Source organism: Pan troglodytes, chromosome 9 (assembly GCF_028858775.2).
Source record: "Pan troglodytes isolate AG18354 chromosome 9, NHGRI_mPanTro3-v2.0_pri, whole genome shotgun sequence".
Taxonomy (NCBI): domain Eukaryota; kingdom Metazoa; phylum Chordata; class Mammalia; order Primates; family Hominidae; genus Pan; species Pan troglodytes.
In genome coordinates this window covers 79,957,521-79,969,924 of record NC_072407.2, presented here as the reverse complement: position 1 = coordinate 79,969,924, position 12,404 = coordinate 79,957,521, and the positions used below count along the sequence as shown (strand labels likewise).

Below are 12,404 nucleotides of genomic sequence, written 5' to 3'. Positions count from 1 at the left end.
GACTGTTAGGTTATGGACTTTTATGCCTGTAAGTCTGCCCATGACTGGTCTTTCCCAGGGTAAATGCAGATATTCCTAGTTAGTGGCAGTTTTATGTCTGATGTACTTATCACCTAGTTGCATAGACTTATGTTATTTACACCAGTTGAGCAGTTTTTGCTCTTAAAGCAGGTGTGATAATTGTTAAATATCTTGTATCTAAATTTCACATACATTTAATAAGGCTCTCAAGTGAAATGGTTTTCTCAGTGTTAAGTAAGGTTTTCATAGCATTAACTACCTAAATTTAGGTTGTTAAGTAGTGCTAGTAGTACAGTCGGAGAGATTCCATCTTAATCTAAACATATTTGTCTTGGTTAAAGTACACCAGAATGTAGCTTTTTTTCTCATTGGTGAGGTGCACTTTATAATGAACTCATTATCTTTTTGGTCCAAATCTGTTTCTCTGTTTTCGTAAATGATGCTATCATCTGCTAAGTCATGAACCAGAGGAATTTGGAAATAGTTTTTCTATGTCTCACATCCATTGAGTCACAACTCATATCAGTTCTTCCTTCTTGACATCCCCTAAATCCATCCCTTCTCCATTTCCACTGGTCCTGCAGTAATAGACATCTCACCATTTTTCAAGTGGATTACTATGCTATAGGACTCTGTGTTTGTGGACTTAAAATGGAAAGCTTCACCTATTCTTAGGTGACATTGAAAATTTATTTCAAGTAATGATATTTAATTTTTTGGGGCACAAATTTGCATAGTACTCCCTCTGTGCTGCTGTGTTGGATGAGCGTGCAGCTGCGGGCATTGGAGGAGGGCACTGGGAATTATGGATGAAGCAACTTACTGTGAAGTCATGAAAATTTTATTCTAGTAGAAAAAAGCCAACAGCTAATGCTGGTGGTAAAGCTAGAGAGAGATTTAGGAGGTCTTAAGCGTTTATAGTTCTTATTTATAAAATTGTTGTTTGGATTTAAAAAATGGATGTTAGATATGACATTGGCTCAGATCTATGTAACAAAAGAAAAAGTGGTTTTGAAACTACTTTAGTCAAAATAGTACGGCAGTTGTTTTTGTGGAATCATAGGAAAGGTGTTAACTTGAGTAAGGACATTCCCCAGGAACATGTAATTTTCTATGAAAAATTTGATTAGAGAAAAGATCTGAGCCTGTATAAGCATTTCCACATTTATTAACTTAGGAATTAGAGAAGATCTCAGATAAATTTCTTAATGTCTAGGACCTGCTCCAACAGCCTCTGAAACTAGTCTTTTTGCTTTCATTTTGATTCCTTATGGTCCATTAGTCATACTGTTACAAGATGGGCTTTATGAAATATAAATCTATGTTCTCCCTTACTTGAAATGAGTAAGTTGCCTAATCTCAGCCTCAGTTCTCATCTAGAAAATGGGGATGAGAGGTATATGGGATTATTGGGAAGAATAAATTGGAAAAATATAAGTAAAATATTTTATACATTGTTAAGCTCATTAGATGTTTAACAGGGATTATGTAATAATTATTTATAAGGCAAACCCCTTACTATGGCAAATAAGGCTCTTTATTATCCTATCTGTACTGCCTCATTTTCAGGAGCCCTATCTTACGTTCCATTTGTAAAACGACTTAATATTTCCCACTTGGCATTCGCACTGTGATTTTCATTTCTCCAAGTATACCTCTCCCTGCCTGTACCTTAATACTGCTTGTTCTCTCCGTTCCCATGGCATCGTTCCTAGATGTGTATTACAGCATTTCATACCATATTGCAGTAATCTCTTTTCTTGTCAGTTTCCCTTACTAGTCTGTGAGATTGTTGAGTGTACAGCTGTTGTCTTTTTATTTTTGTATTCTTGTTCCTGGTAACTGTAGACATATAATTGAATGGTTGCTAAATATTTGTTTAATTGAATGCATGAATGAATGAACAGATGAATGGAAAGAAGAATGAAAAGGAGTGGAGAGTAGTCGTTAAGGGAAAGGATTTTGGAGCCTGGATTTATCTCCTAGCTCTGGAATTTATTCTTTGTGACCGTCAATATGTTATTTAATCTTTTTGTGTCTTTTCTCCATATATAAAATGGGACTAATATAGTACTTACTTCTCAGGGTTATAGTGAGGATTTAAATGAGTTAATATACGTCTAAAGCCCTTAGAATAGTACATGACACATAGTGGCCGGGCGTGGTGGCTCACGCCTGTAATCCCAGCACTTTGGGAGGCCGAGGTAGGCAGATCACCTGAGGTCAGGAGTTTGAGACTAGCCTGCCCAACGTAGTGAAACCCCGTCTCTACTAAAAATTACAAATACAAAAACAAAAAATTACAATTACAAATACAAATACAAAAAATTAGCCGGGCATGGTGGCGGGCACCTGTAATCCCAGCTACTCAGGAGGCTGAGGCAGGAGAATTGCTTGAACCTGGGTGGCAGAGGTTGCAATGAGCTGAGATCATGCCACTGCACTCCAGCCTGGGTGACAAGAGCAAAACTCCATCTCAGGAAAGAAAAAAAAAAAAAAAAAGCACAGTAGGTGACACATTCTAAGCTCTATTTAGGTGTTAGCTGCTGCTAATATTTTTATTTTCCTGCTGATTCAGAACCCATAGCATCTTTACTGTCATGAATAATATTATCTTTATGCACTTAAATTGTCTATAGACTCTGAATTTTAAGATAATGTTCAAATCATAAAAGTTGTTTTATATGCTCTGGATTTTTCTTTATATAGGGCTCTATGGAGCAAGTCAGTTCTCATTTCTTGGAGCAGACCCTTGACAAGAAGCTGATGTCGGATCTGAGGGTACCTTTTATTCTTTGTTATTTAAAGTGGGTTTCTGTAACCAATGTAGGGGGGCAGTATGCTGAGTTGTGTTGATTTAACTTAGCAGCATTTGTTAAATTAACATGATAACTGTATTACATTTTAATTTAAAATCTTAGTAAATTGAAGCAAATAACAAGTGACTTCATTAACTTTTGTATTATTGTAATGAAATACTTTGCACAGGTTATGCTTTACAAAAAAGAGGCAAGATTAATTTTCTAAGCCAGGTGCAGTGGCTCACACCTGTAATCCCAGCCCTTTGGGAGGCTGAGGCAGGTGGATCACTTGCGGCCAGGAGTTTGAGACCAGCCCAGCCAACATGATGAACCCTGTCTCAACTAAAAAACAAAAATTAGCTAGGTGTGGTGGCATGCGCCTGTAGTCCTAGCTACTTGGGTGACTGAGGCAGAGGATCACTTGAACCCTGGAGACCAGAGGTTGCAGTGAGCCGAGATCGCACCACTGCACTCCAGCCTAGGCAACAGAGTGGGACTCTGTCTCAAAAAACAAAACCCAAAAAACAACAACAAAAAAACCCCAGAAAACCTCAAAAGATTAATTTTCTATTTGTTAGGAACTACAAAGGCCCATTCTCATTTTGTGAGATGGTATGACATTTTAGGACTCCTTTTCAGTAGCAGTTACCATGGAAGACTGAGTAAAGCCTTTCTCCAAACAGTAACAAAATACCCCCAACCCCACGCCATTTTTTCTTCTTTTTTTTTGAAACAGGGTCTCACTCTATTGCCCAGGCTGAAATGCAGTGGCACAATCATTACTCAATGCAACTTTGATCTCCTGGGCTCAAGCATTCCTCCCACCTCACCCTCCTGAGTAGCTGGGACAACAGGCATACCTCACCATGTCCAGCTAATTTTTTTTTATCTTTAGTAGAAATGAGGTCTTGCTGTGTTCCTCATGTTGGTCTTGAACTCCTGAGCCCAGGCAATCTTCTTGCCTCTGCCTCCCAAAGTGCTGGGATTACAGATGTGAGCCATTGTGCCCGGCCCCAAATACCTCTTATGAAATGCCCTTAAGCTTTGATTGTGATGGTTCACTAACGTGGTTTGCAGAACCAAATTTGAGTCTGAGAAAATAATATGTACATTCATTGTTAGTACCTCAATTTTGAAATTATAAAAGTGATATTATAGCGTTGTAGAATTTTTGATAAGGGAAAGGAAAACAATTTACCCATATGCCTGCTACCCTAATATAATGACTTTGGTGATTTTGGTATATGTCTCTCAGCTCTTTTTCTCGTGCATGGTTTTTTTGTTTGTTTGTTTGTTTTGTTTTTTTTTTTGTTTGAGACAGGGTCTCGCTCTGTCGCCCAGGCTGGAGTGCAGTGGTGTGATCTTGGTTCACTGCAACCTCTGCCTCCCGGGCTCAAGTGATCCTCTCACCTCGGCCTCCTGAGTAGCTGGGACTACAGGTGTGTACCACCACACCCAGCTAATTTTTTGTAGTTTTTTAGAGATGGGGTTTAATGAGAGGCTGATATATAAAACGGAGTGCCAGGTCATTCATTTGTGATGAGAACCATAACTGTCAAGTGGACTGGATACACTAACCAGTATATTCCACCTTAGGCAATCTCTGTGTAAAGTGAGTTTACTAGATTATTTAGTGACTGTACTGTAGCTGAAATAGAACGCAATGTTGCCAAATAGAAAAATACTTTTACTGGGACTGAAGATAGTTTTTTTTTTGAGGCGGAGTCTCGCTCTGTCGCCAGGCTGGAGTGCAGTGGCATGATCTCGGCTCACTGCAACCTCCGCCTCCCGAGTAGCTGGGACTACAGGCATGTGCCACCATGCCCAGCTAATTTTTGTACTTATAGTAGAGATGGAGTTTCACCATGTTGGCCAGGATGGTCTCAATCTCCTGACCTTGTGATCAGCCTGCCTTGGCCTCCCAAAGTGCTGGGATTACAGGTGTGAGCCACCTGCTCCCTGCCCGATAATTGTTTTCTTAGAGTCAACGTATTGTCTACCCAAGATGGTTTTTGGAGGGGCACTGCCATTATTTGCCTCTCTGGCTCTCTCTTTCCTATGTTGCTGCCACAGCAAACATAACCAACTTTCTTAACACATTCTTCAGCTATCTTTATCCTCTCTAATTAGGTACTTTCAGCTATTATAGACCAGCAAGGCTTTGGTTTCATTTTAAGTTGAATTTGCATTTCTCTTGTATGAACTACTGATAATTTTTACAAACGTAACTCTCAAAGAGCAGTTTTATTTTCTGCCTTCCCATGTTCTCAGGGTTCATCTTAGTGTTCCTTCATGAACCTCCTACAATTGGTAATTGTTGTTGTCCTCTGCAGAGGAAACGTACTGCACACGAGCGTGCCAAGGAACTTTACAGTTCGGGGGAGTTTTCCAGTGGCAGAAAGTGGGGAGATGATGCTCCCAAGGAAGAAGTAGATACCGGGGCTGTGAACTTGATTGAGTCAGGAGCTTGTGGAGCTTTTGTTCATGGGTTGGAAGATGAGATGTATGGTAAGTATGACTGTATAATAGCAATAGCACTCTTTAAGTGACTGCTGTGTGTCAGGCATTATACTGGGTGATACACATGTATCGTTTCATTTAGTCCTCACAGTAACTCTGGGAAGTACTTACTATGCTTTTTATTTTACACACAGAAGAGACTGAGGCCCCAGTAGTATGAGACAATGGTCAAGAGCAAGAGATTTGGGTTCAGTCAATCTGTATTTAAATTCCAGCATTTTTATAAAACAGGGATAATAATAACTATCTTTCTGAGTTGTGAGAATTAAATGAGGTTCTGTATACATAAAGCACTTGGCATAATACACGTGCCTATTTATAATAAGCACTTAATAATTGGTAATTAAAATTGATATTAATAAAAATAATAACTTGATATTACCCAGCTAGTAAGAGACAGAGCAAGATTTAAACCTAGGTATGTCTGACTGCCAAACCTTTATATGACTGATGAATATTTTATTTCACCTTCATTTTTGAAAGATATTTTTGGGCCAGGCGTGGTGGCTCACACCTGTAATCCCAGCACTTTGGGAGGCTGAGGCTGGAGGATCACTTGAGGCCAGGAGTTCAAGACCAGCCTGGTTAACATGGTGAAACCCTGGATCTACTAAAAATACAAAAAATAGCTGATATGGTGGCATGCACCGGTAATCTCAGCTGCTAGAGAGGCTCAGACACAAGAATCACTTGAACTCAGGAGGCAGAGGTTGCAGTGAGCTGAGATCGTGCCACTGCACTCCAGCCTGAGCAAGCAACAGAGCAAAACTCTGTCTCAAAAAATAAATAAATAAATAAATACAGAAAGATATTTTTGTGGGAATACAATTCTAGATTAATAAGTTTTTTTTTCCAAGAGACTTTTTTGTTTTTTGAGACAGGGTCTCACTCTGACACCCAGGCTAGAGTGTAGTGGTGTGATCACAGCTCACTGAAGCCTTGACTTCCTGGACCCAAGCAATCCTCCCACCTCAGCCTCTCGAGTAGCTGGGACCAGAAGCACGTGTCACCATGCCCGGCTAATTTTTTAATTTTTTGTAGAGACAGGGCCTCCCTATATTGTCCAAGCCAGTCTTGAACTCCTGGGCTCAAGTGATCCTTTTGCCTTGGCCTCCTAAAGTGTTGAGATTGCGGGCGTGAGCCACTGTGCATGGCCTCTACCAGTCTTTTAATGATATTGCTCCATAGTTTTCTGTTGAGAAATCTGCTGTCGTTTTTATCTTCCTCTGTATATAATGTGTCTTTTTATCTCAAGCTGCTTTTAAGATTTCTCTTTATCACTGGTTTTAAGCAATTCGATTATGATATGCCTGGGTATAGTACAGTTCATGTCATGTTTCTTTTGTTTGGAGTTTGTTGAGCTTCTTGAATCAAATAGTTTTCATCACAGTTGGAAATTTTTTTTTTTGCTATTATTTCTTTCTCTCTTTTTTTTTCGGGGGGTGTGGCGGGGACAGAGTTTTGCCCAGGCTGAAGTGCAGTGGTGTGACCTTGGCTCACTGCAACCTCTGCATCCTGAGTTCAGACAATTCTCATGCTTCAGCTTCCCGAGTAGCTGGGACTGCAGGTGCCCGCCACCACTCTCGGCTAATTTCTGTATTTTTAGTAGAGACGGGGTTTTGCCATGTTGCCGAGGCTGGTCTCAAACTCCTGAGCTCAACTTATCTGCCCGCTTCAGCCTCCCAAAGTGCTGGGATTACAGGTGTGAGCCACCATACCCAGCCACTATTATTTTTTTAAATTTCTCTGACTCTACAGGCCCTTTGGCGACTTTCATTACACATGCATTAGGATACTGACATTGTTTTACAGCTCACTGATGCTCTATTCTTCCTTCCTTCCTTCCTTCCTTCCTTTCTCCAGTTTTTATTTTCTCTTTGTGTTTGATTTTGGATAGTATCTATTGCTTTGTCTTTGAGTGTTGCAAGATATAATCTGATGTTAATCCCACCTAGTATATTTTTCATCTCAGACATGTAGTTTCTGTCTCTAGAAGTTTGATTAGAATTTGGGTTTTTTCCATCCTGGACCACATAAGGAGACCCTATCTCTACAAAAAATTTAAAATTAGCCAGACATGGTTGTGCATGCCTTTAGTCCCAGCTACTTGGGAGGCTGAGGCAGGAGGATTGCTTGAGCGCAGGAGTTAGAGGTTGCAGGGAGCCATGATCACACAAGTGCACTCCAGTCTGGGTGACAGAGCAAGACCCTGTCTCAAAAAAAAGAAGAAAGAATTTGGGTCTTTTTAGTATCTACCATGTCTTTCTTAACATACTTAATCTTTCCTCTAGCTTTGTCAACAGATAATATGTTTATAATTGTCTTACTATCCTTGTTTACTAGGACTATTATTTCTGTGATTCGTAGGTTGGTTTTGATTGATTTTTTTCCTCCAGTATTATATATTCCATCCTGTATATATTCCATCCTGTGTCTTTTCATGTCTGATAATTTTTAATTGGATGCCAGACATTATAGATTTCACTTTATTGGATACTGAACATTATTTTATTCCTATAAATATTTTTGAGCTTTGTTCTGGGATCCATTTTTTCAGGTCTTATACTTTGTTAGGCAGGATTAGAGTAGCATTTAGCCTACAGCTTACTTTTCTCCACTAGTGAAGCAAAAACCTCTTCTTTTGCACTACTTGAAGCGCAAAACCTCTTCTTTTCTTTTTTCTCTCTTTCTTTTCTTTTTTTTTTTTTTTTGAGACAGGATCTTGCTCTGTTGCTCAGGCTGGAGTGCCAAGGTACAGTCATGGCTCGCTGCAGCCTTGACCTCTTGGGCTCAAATGATCTTCCCACCTCAGCCTCCTGAGTAACTAGGACCACAGGTGGACACCACCACACCTGGCTAATTTTTGTATTTTTTGTAGAGATGGGGTTTTGCCATGTTGCCCAGGCCAGGCTTGAAGTCCTGGCCTCAAGCAATCCGGCCACCTCGGCCTCCCAGAGTTTTAGGATGACAGACGTAAGCCACCACACCTGGCTGCAAAATTCTTCTAAGTTAACTGTGGTTTTATAGGCCCTGTGTGACCTCTGGAGATTGTTTTCTCTCATCGTTTTGAGTGGTTCTTTTCCAGGCCTCAGATGGTCTCTGTCTCACAGATCAGAATTCAGCTGAAGACTTGAGGCGACCATCTGCAGATCTCCCAAGCTCTCTGTCTCTCTGTGTAGTTCTCTCCTTTCTAGTAATTTGCTCTATGAACTCTAGCCACATTGGACTTCCCAAACTCCTAGCTCAATCTTCTCAACTCAGGGAGAGAAGACCTAGTGCCTGGAGTCTCTCTAAACAGAATTGCTGTAATCATTGAGATCACCTCATTTATTTCCCATCTCTCAGGGATTGCAGTCCTTTATTGCCAGATGCCCAGTGTCTGGAATGCTGTTGTTTCATATATTTTGTCTCTGTCTCATCCTTGGAGGATAAAGCTGGTCCTCATTACTCCATCTTGTAATAGATGTCCTATAAAGCCCCTGTGATTTCCATATGCTATCTGTCTCACGTACATCTCAGAATTTCAGTGCTTTGAGATGATTGACTCCAGCCTCTTCATTATCAGCAAGGGTAACAGACCTGGTGAGGTAATGTTGATTGTCCACATTTTACAGTAAATTTGTGCCAGAGACCTGTGCCAGGTCTTAAAAGTGCCTATAAAATCATACCTCAGGATAGAACTACTTCTTAGAAGGGCAAGAATATTATTTTTGAAAGAAAGTTTTTCATCAGTAGATGTTAAGAATTGGGTTATCCTATCATTTGTTCTAAAATGTTCCATATGTATAGAAAGTAAATCTACCTCTGCTTTTTGATTCTCTATGAACTTAAAATATGAATTACAGTTTAAATAATATTGGATAATAAGGAAGTCCAGTTATTAAAACCTATTTTACTCTAAAATGAGTAACTGAAACCTATTTTGTTTCTATTAGCATTTTTGCTTTGTTTCATTTCTACAACTGAATTTCATCCCTTTTATTTTTTTATTTTTATTTTTTTGAGTTTTAATGCTCTTTATTATTGAATTCAATGGCAATGTAACAACAGTCATGGAAATTTTGAAAAGAAGAAAACATCCGTAATCCCACCTCTCCAACACAACAACATTCTCATGTTTGTCTCTTCCCTCTGGGATTTGTCTCCCTGCAGTCACCCTTTTAGAAATGTGCAGATCTAGGCATTTGCATCATTCTTTTTTTTTTTTTTTTTAGTATTTATTGATCATTCTTGGGTGTTTCTCGGAGAGGGGGATTTGGCAGGGTCATAGGGCAATAGTGGAGGGAAGGTCAGCAGATAAGCAAGTGAACAAGGGTCTCTGGTTTTCCTAGGCAGAGGACCCTGTGGCCTTCCGCAGTGTTTGTGTCCCTGGCTACTTGAGATTAGGGAGTGGTGATGACTCTTAAAGAGCATGCTGCCTTCAAGCATCTGTTTAACAAAGCACATCTTGCACCACCCTTAATCCATTTAACCCTGAGTGGACACAGCACATTTTTCAGAGAGCACGGGGTTAGGGGTAAGATCATAGATTAACAGCATCCCAAGGCAGAAGAATTTTTCTTAGTACAGAACAAAATGGAGTCTCCTAAGTCCACTTCTCTCTACACAGACACAGCAACAATCCGACCCCTCCATCCCCTCCCCACATTTCCCCCTTCTCCACTCCACAAAACCACCATTGTCATCATGGCCCGCTCTCAATGAGCTGCTGGGCACACCTCCCGGATGGGGCGGCTGCCGGGCGGAGACGCTCCTCACTTCCCAGACGGGGCGGCTGCTGGGCGGAGGGGCTCTTCACTTCTCATAGGGGGCGGCCGGGCAGAGACGCTCCTCACCTCCCACACGGGGTCGCGGCCGGGCAGAGGCGCTCCTCACATCCCAGACGGGGTGGCGGGGCAGAGGTGCTCCCCACATCTCAGACGATGGGCGGCCGGGCAGAGACGCTCCTCACTTCCTAGACGGGATGGTGGTCGGGAAGAGGCGCTCCTCACTTCCCAGACTGGACGGCCGGGCAGAGGGGCTCCTCTCATCCCAGATGATGGGCGGCCAGGCAGAGACGCTCTTCACTTCCCAGATGGGGTGGCGGCCGGGCAGAGGCTGCAATCTCGGCACTTTGGGAGGCCAAGGCAGGCGGCTGGGAGGTGGAGGTTGTAGCGAGCCAAGATCACGCCACTGCGCTCCAGCCTGGGCAACATTGAGCACTGAATTAGCGAGACTCCATCTGCAATCCCAGCACCTCAGGAGGCCGAGGCTGGCAGATCACTGGCGGTTAGGAGCTGGAGACCAGCCCGGCCAACACAGTGAAACCCCGTCTCCACCAAAAAAATACGAAAACCAGTCAGACGTGGCGGCGCGCGCCTGCAATCCCAGGCACTCGTCAGGCTGAGGCAGGAGAATCAGGCAGGGAGGTTGCAGTGAGCCGAGATGGTGGCAGTACAGTCCAGCTTCGGGCTCGGCATCAGAGGGAGACCGTGGAGAGAGAGGGAGAGGGAGACTGTGGGGAGAGGGGGATGGAGAGGGGGACGGAGAGGGACAGGGAGAGGGCCACTTTTAACATTTATATGATTTAGTTATACAGTTTTCAGTTTGCCATTAAGATTTTTTAAATACTTTTTTTTATACTTTTAAGTTCTGGGGTACATGTGCAGAACGTGCAGGTTTGTTACATAGGTGATACACGTGCCATGGTGGTTTGCTGCACCCGTCAACCCATCATCTACGTTAGGTATTTCTCCTAATGCTATCCCTCCCCCAGCCCCCCACCCCCTGACAGGCCCCAGTGTGTGATGCCCCCCCACCTTCAGTGTCCATGTGTTCTCATTGTTCACCTCCCACTTATGAGTGAGAACATGTGGTGTTTGGTTTTCTGTTCTTGTGCTAGTTTGCTGAGAATGATGGTTTCCAGCTTCAGCCATGTCCCTGCAAAGAACATGAACGCATCGTTTTTTATGGCTGCGTGGTATTCCATGGTGTATATGTGCCACATTTTCTTTATCCAGTCTATCATTGATGGGCCTTTGGGTTGGTTCCAAGTCTTTACTATTGTGAATAGTGCTGCAATAAACATATGTGTGCATGTGTTCTTATAGTAGAATGATTTATAATGCTTTGGGTATATGCCCAGTAATGGGATTGCTGGGTCAAATGGTATTTCTGGTTCTAGATCCTTGAGGAATCGTTACACTGTCTTCCACAATGGCTGAACTAATTTACACTCCCACCAACAGTGTAAAAGTGTTCCTGTTTCTCCACATCTTCTCCAGCATCTGTTGTTTCCTGACTTTTTAATGATCGCCATTCTAACTGGTGTGAGATGGTATTTCATTGTGGTTTTGATTTGCATTTCTCTAATGACCAGTGATGATGAGCTTTTTTAAATATGTTTGTTGGTCGCATAAATGTCTTCTTTTGAGAAGTGTCTGTTCATATCCTTTGCCCACTTTTTGATGGGGTCATGGTTTTTTTTTGTAAATTTGTTTAAGTTCCTTGTAGATTGGGGATATTAGCTCTTTGTCAGATGGATAGGTTACAAAAATTTTCTCCCTTTCTATAGGTTGCCTGTTCACTCTGATGATAGTTTCTTTTGCTGTGCAGAAGCTCTTTAGTTTAATTAGATCCCATTTCTCAATTTTGGCTTCATTGCCGTTGCTTTTGGTGTTTTAGTCATGAAGTCTTTGCCCATGCCTACGTCCTGAATGGTATTGCCTAGATTTTCTTCTAGGGTTTTTATGGTTTTAGGTCTTATGTTTAAGTCTTTAATCCATCTTGAGTTAATTTTTGTATAAAGTGTAAGGAAGGGATCCAGTTTCAGTTTTCTGCATATGGCTAGCCAGTTTTCCTAACACCATTTATTAAATAGGGAATCCTTTCCCTGTTGGTTGTTTTTGTCAGGTTTGTCAAAGATCAGATGGTTGTAGATGTGTGGTGTTATTTCTGAGGCCTCTATTCTGTTCCATTGGTCTATATATCTGTTTTGGTGCCAGTACTATGCTGTTTTGGTTACTGTAGCCTTGTAGTATAGTTTGAAGTCAGGTAGCATGAGGCCTCCAGCTTTGTTCTTTT

General features: G+C 41.7%; 1 protein-coding gene across 6 annotated transcripts in view; it reads left to right on the top strand.

The window, feature by feature from the left end:
* The window catches only part of INTS4 (integrator complex subunit 4), a 116,865-nt gene that overhangs the window by 50,988 nt on the left and 53,473 nt on the right, over nucleotides 1-12,404 (top strand). For 5 of the 6 annotated variants that reach the window (XM_003313222.6, XM_063783305.1, XM_063783306.1 and 2 more), the window contains 2 exons: nucleotides 2,731-2,802; nucleotides 5,156-5,330. In XM_003313222.6, the coding sequence (XP_003313270.1) occupies nucleotides 2,731-2,802; nucleotides 5,156-5,330 (247 nt within the window). The remainder of the gene's footprint in view (nucleotides 1-2,730; nucleotides 2,803-5,155; nucleotides 5,331-12,404) is intronic. The other variant, XM_063783304.1, reaches the window with a different exon arrangement.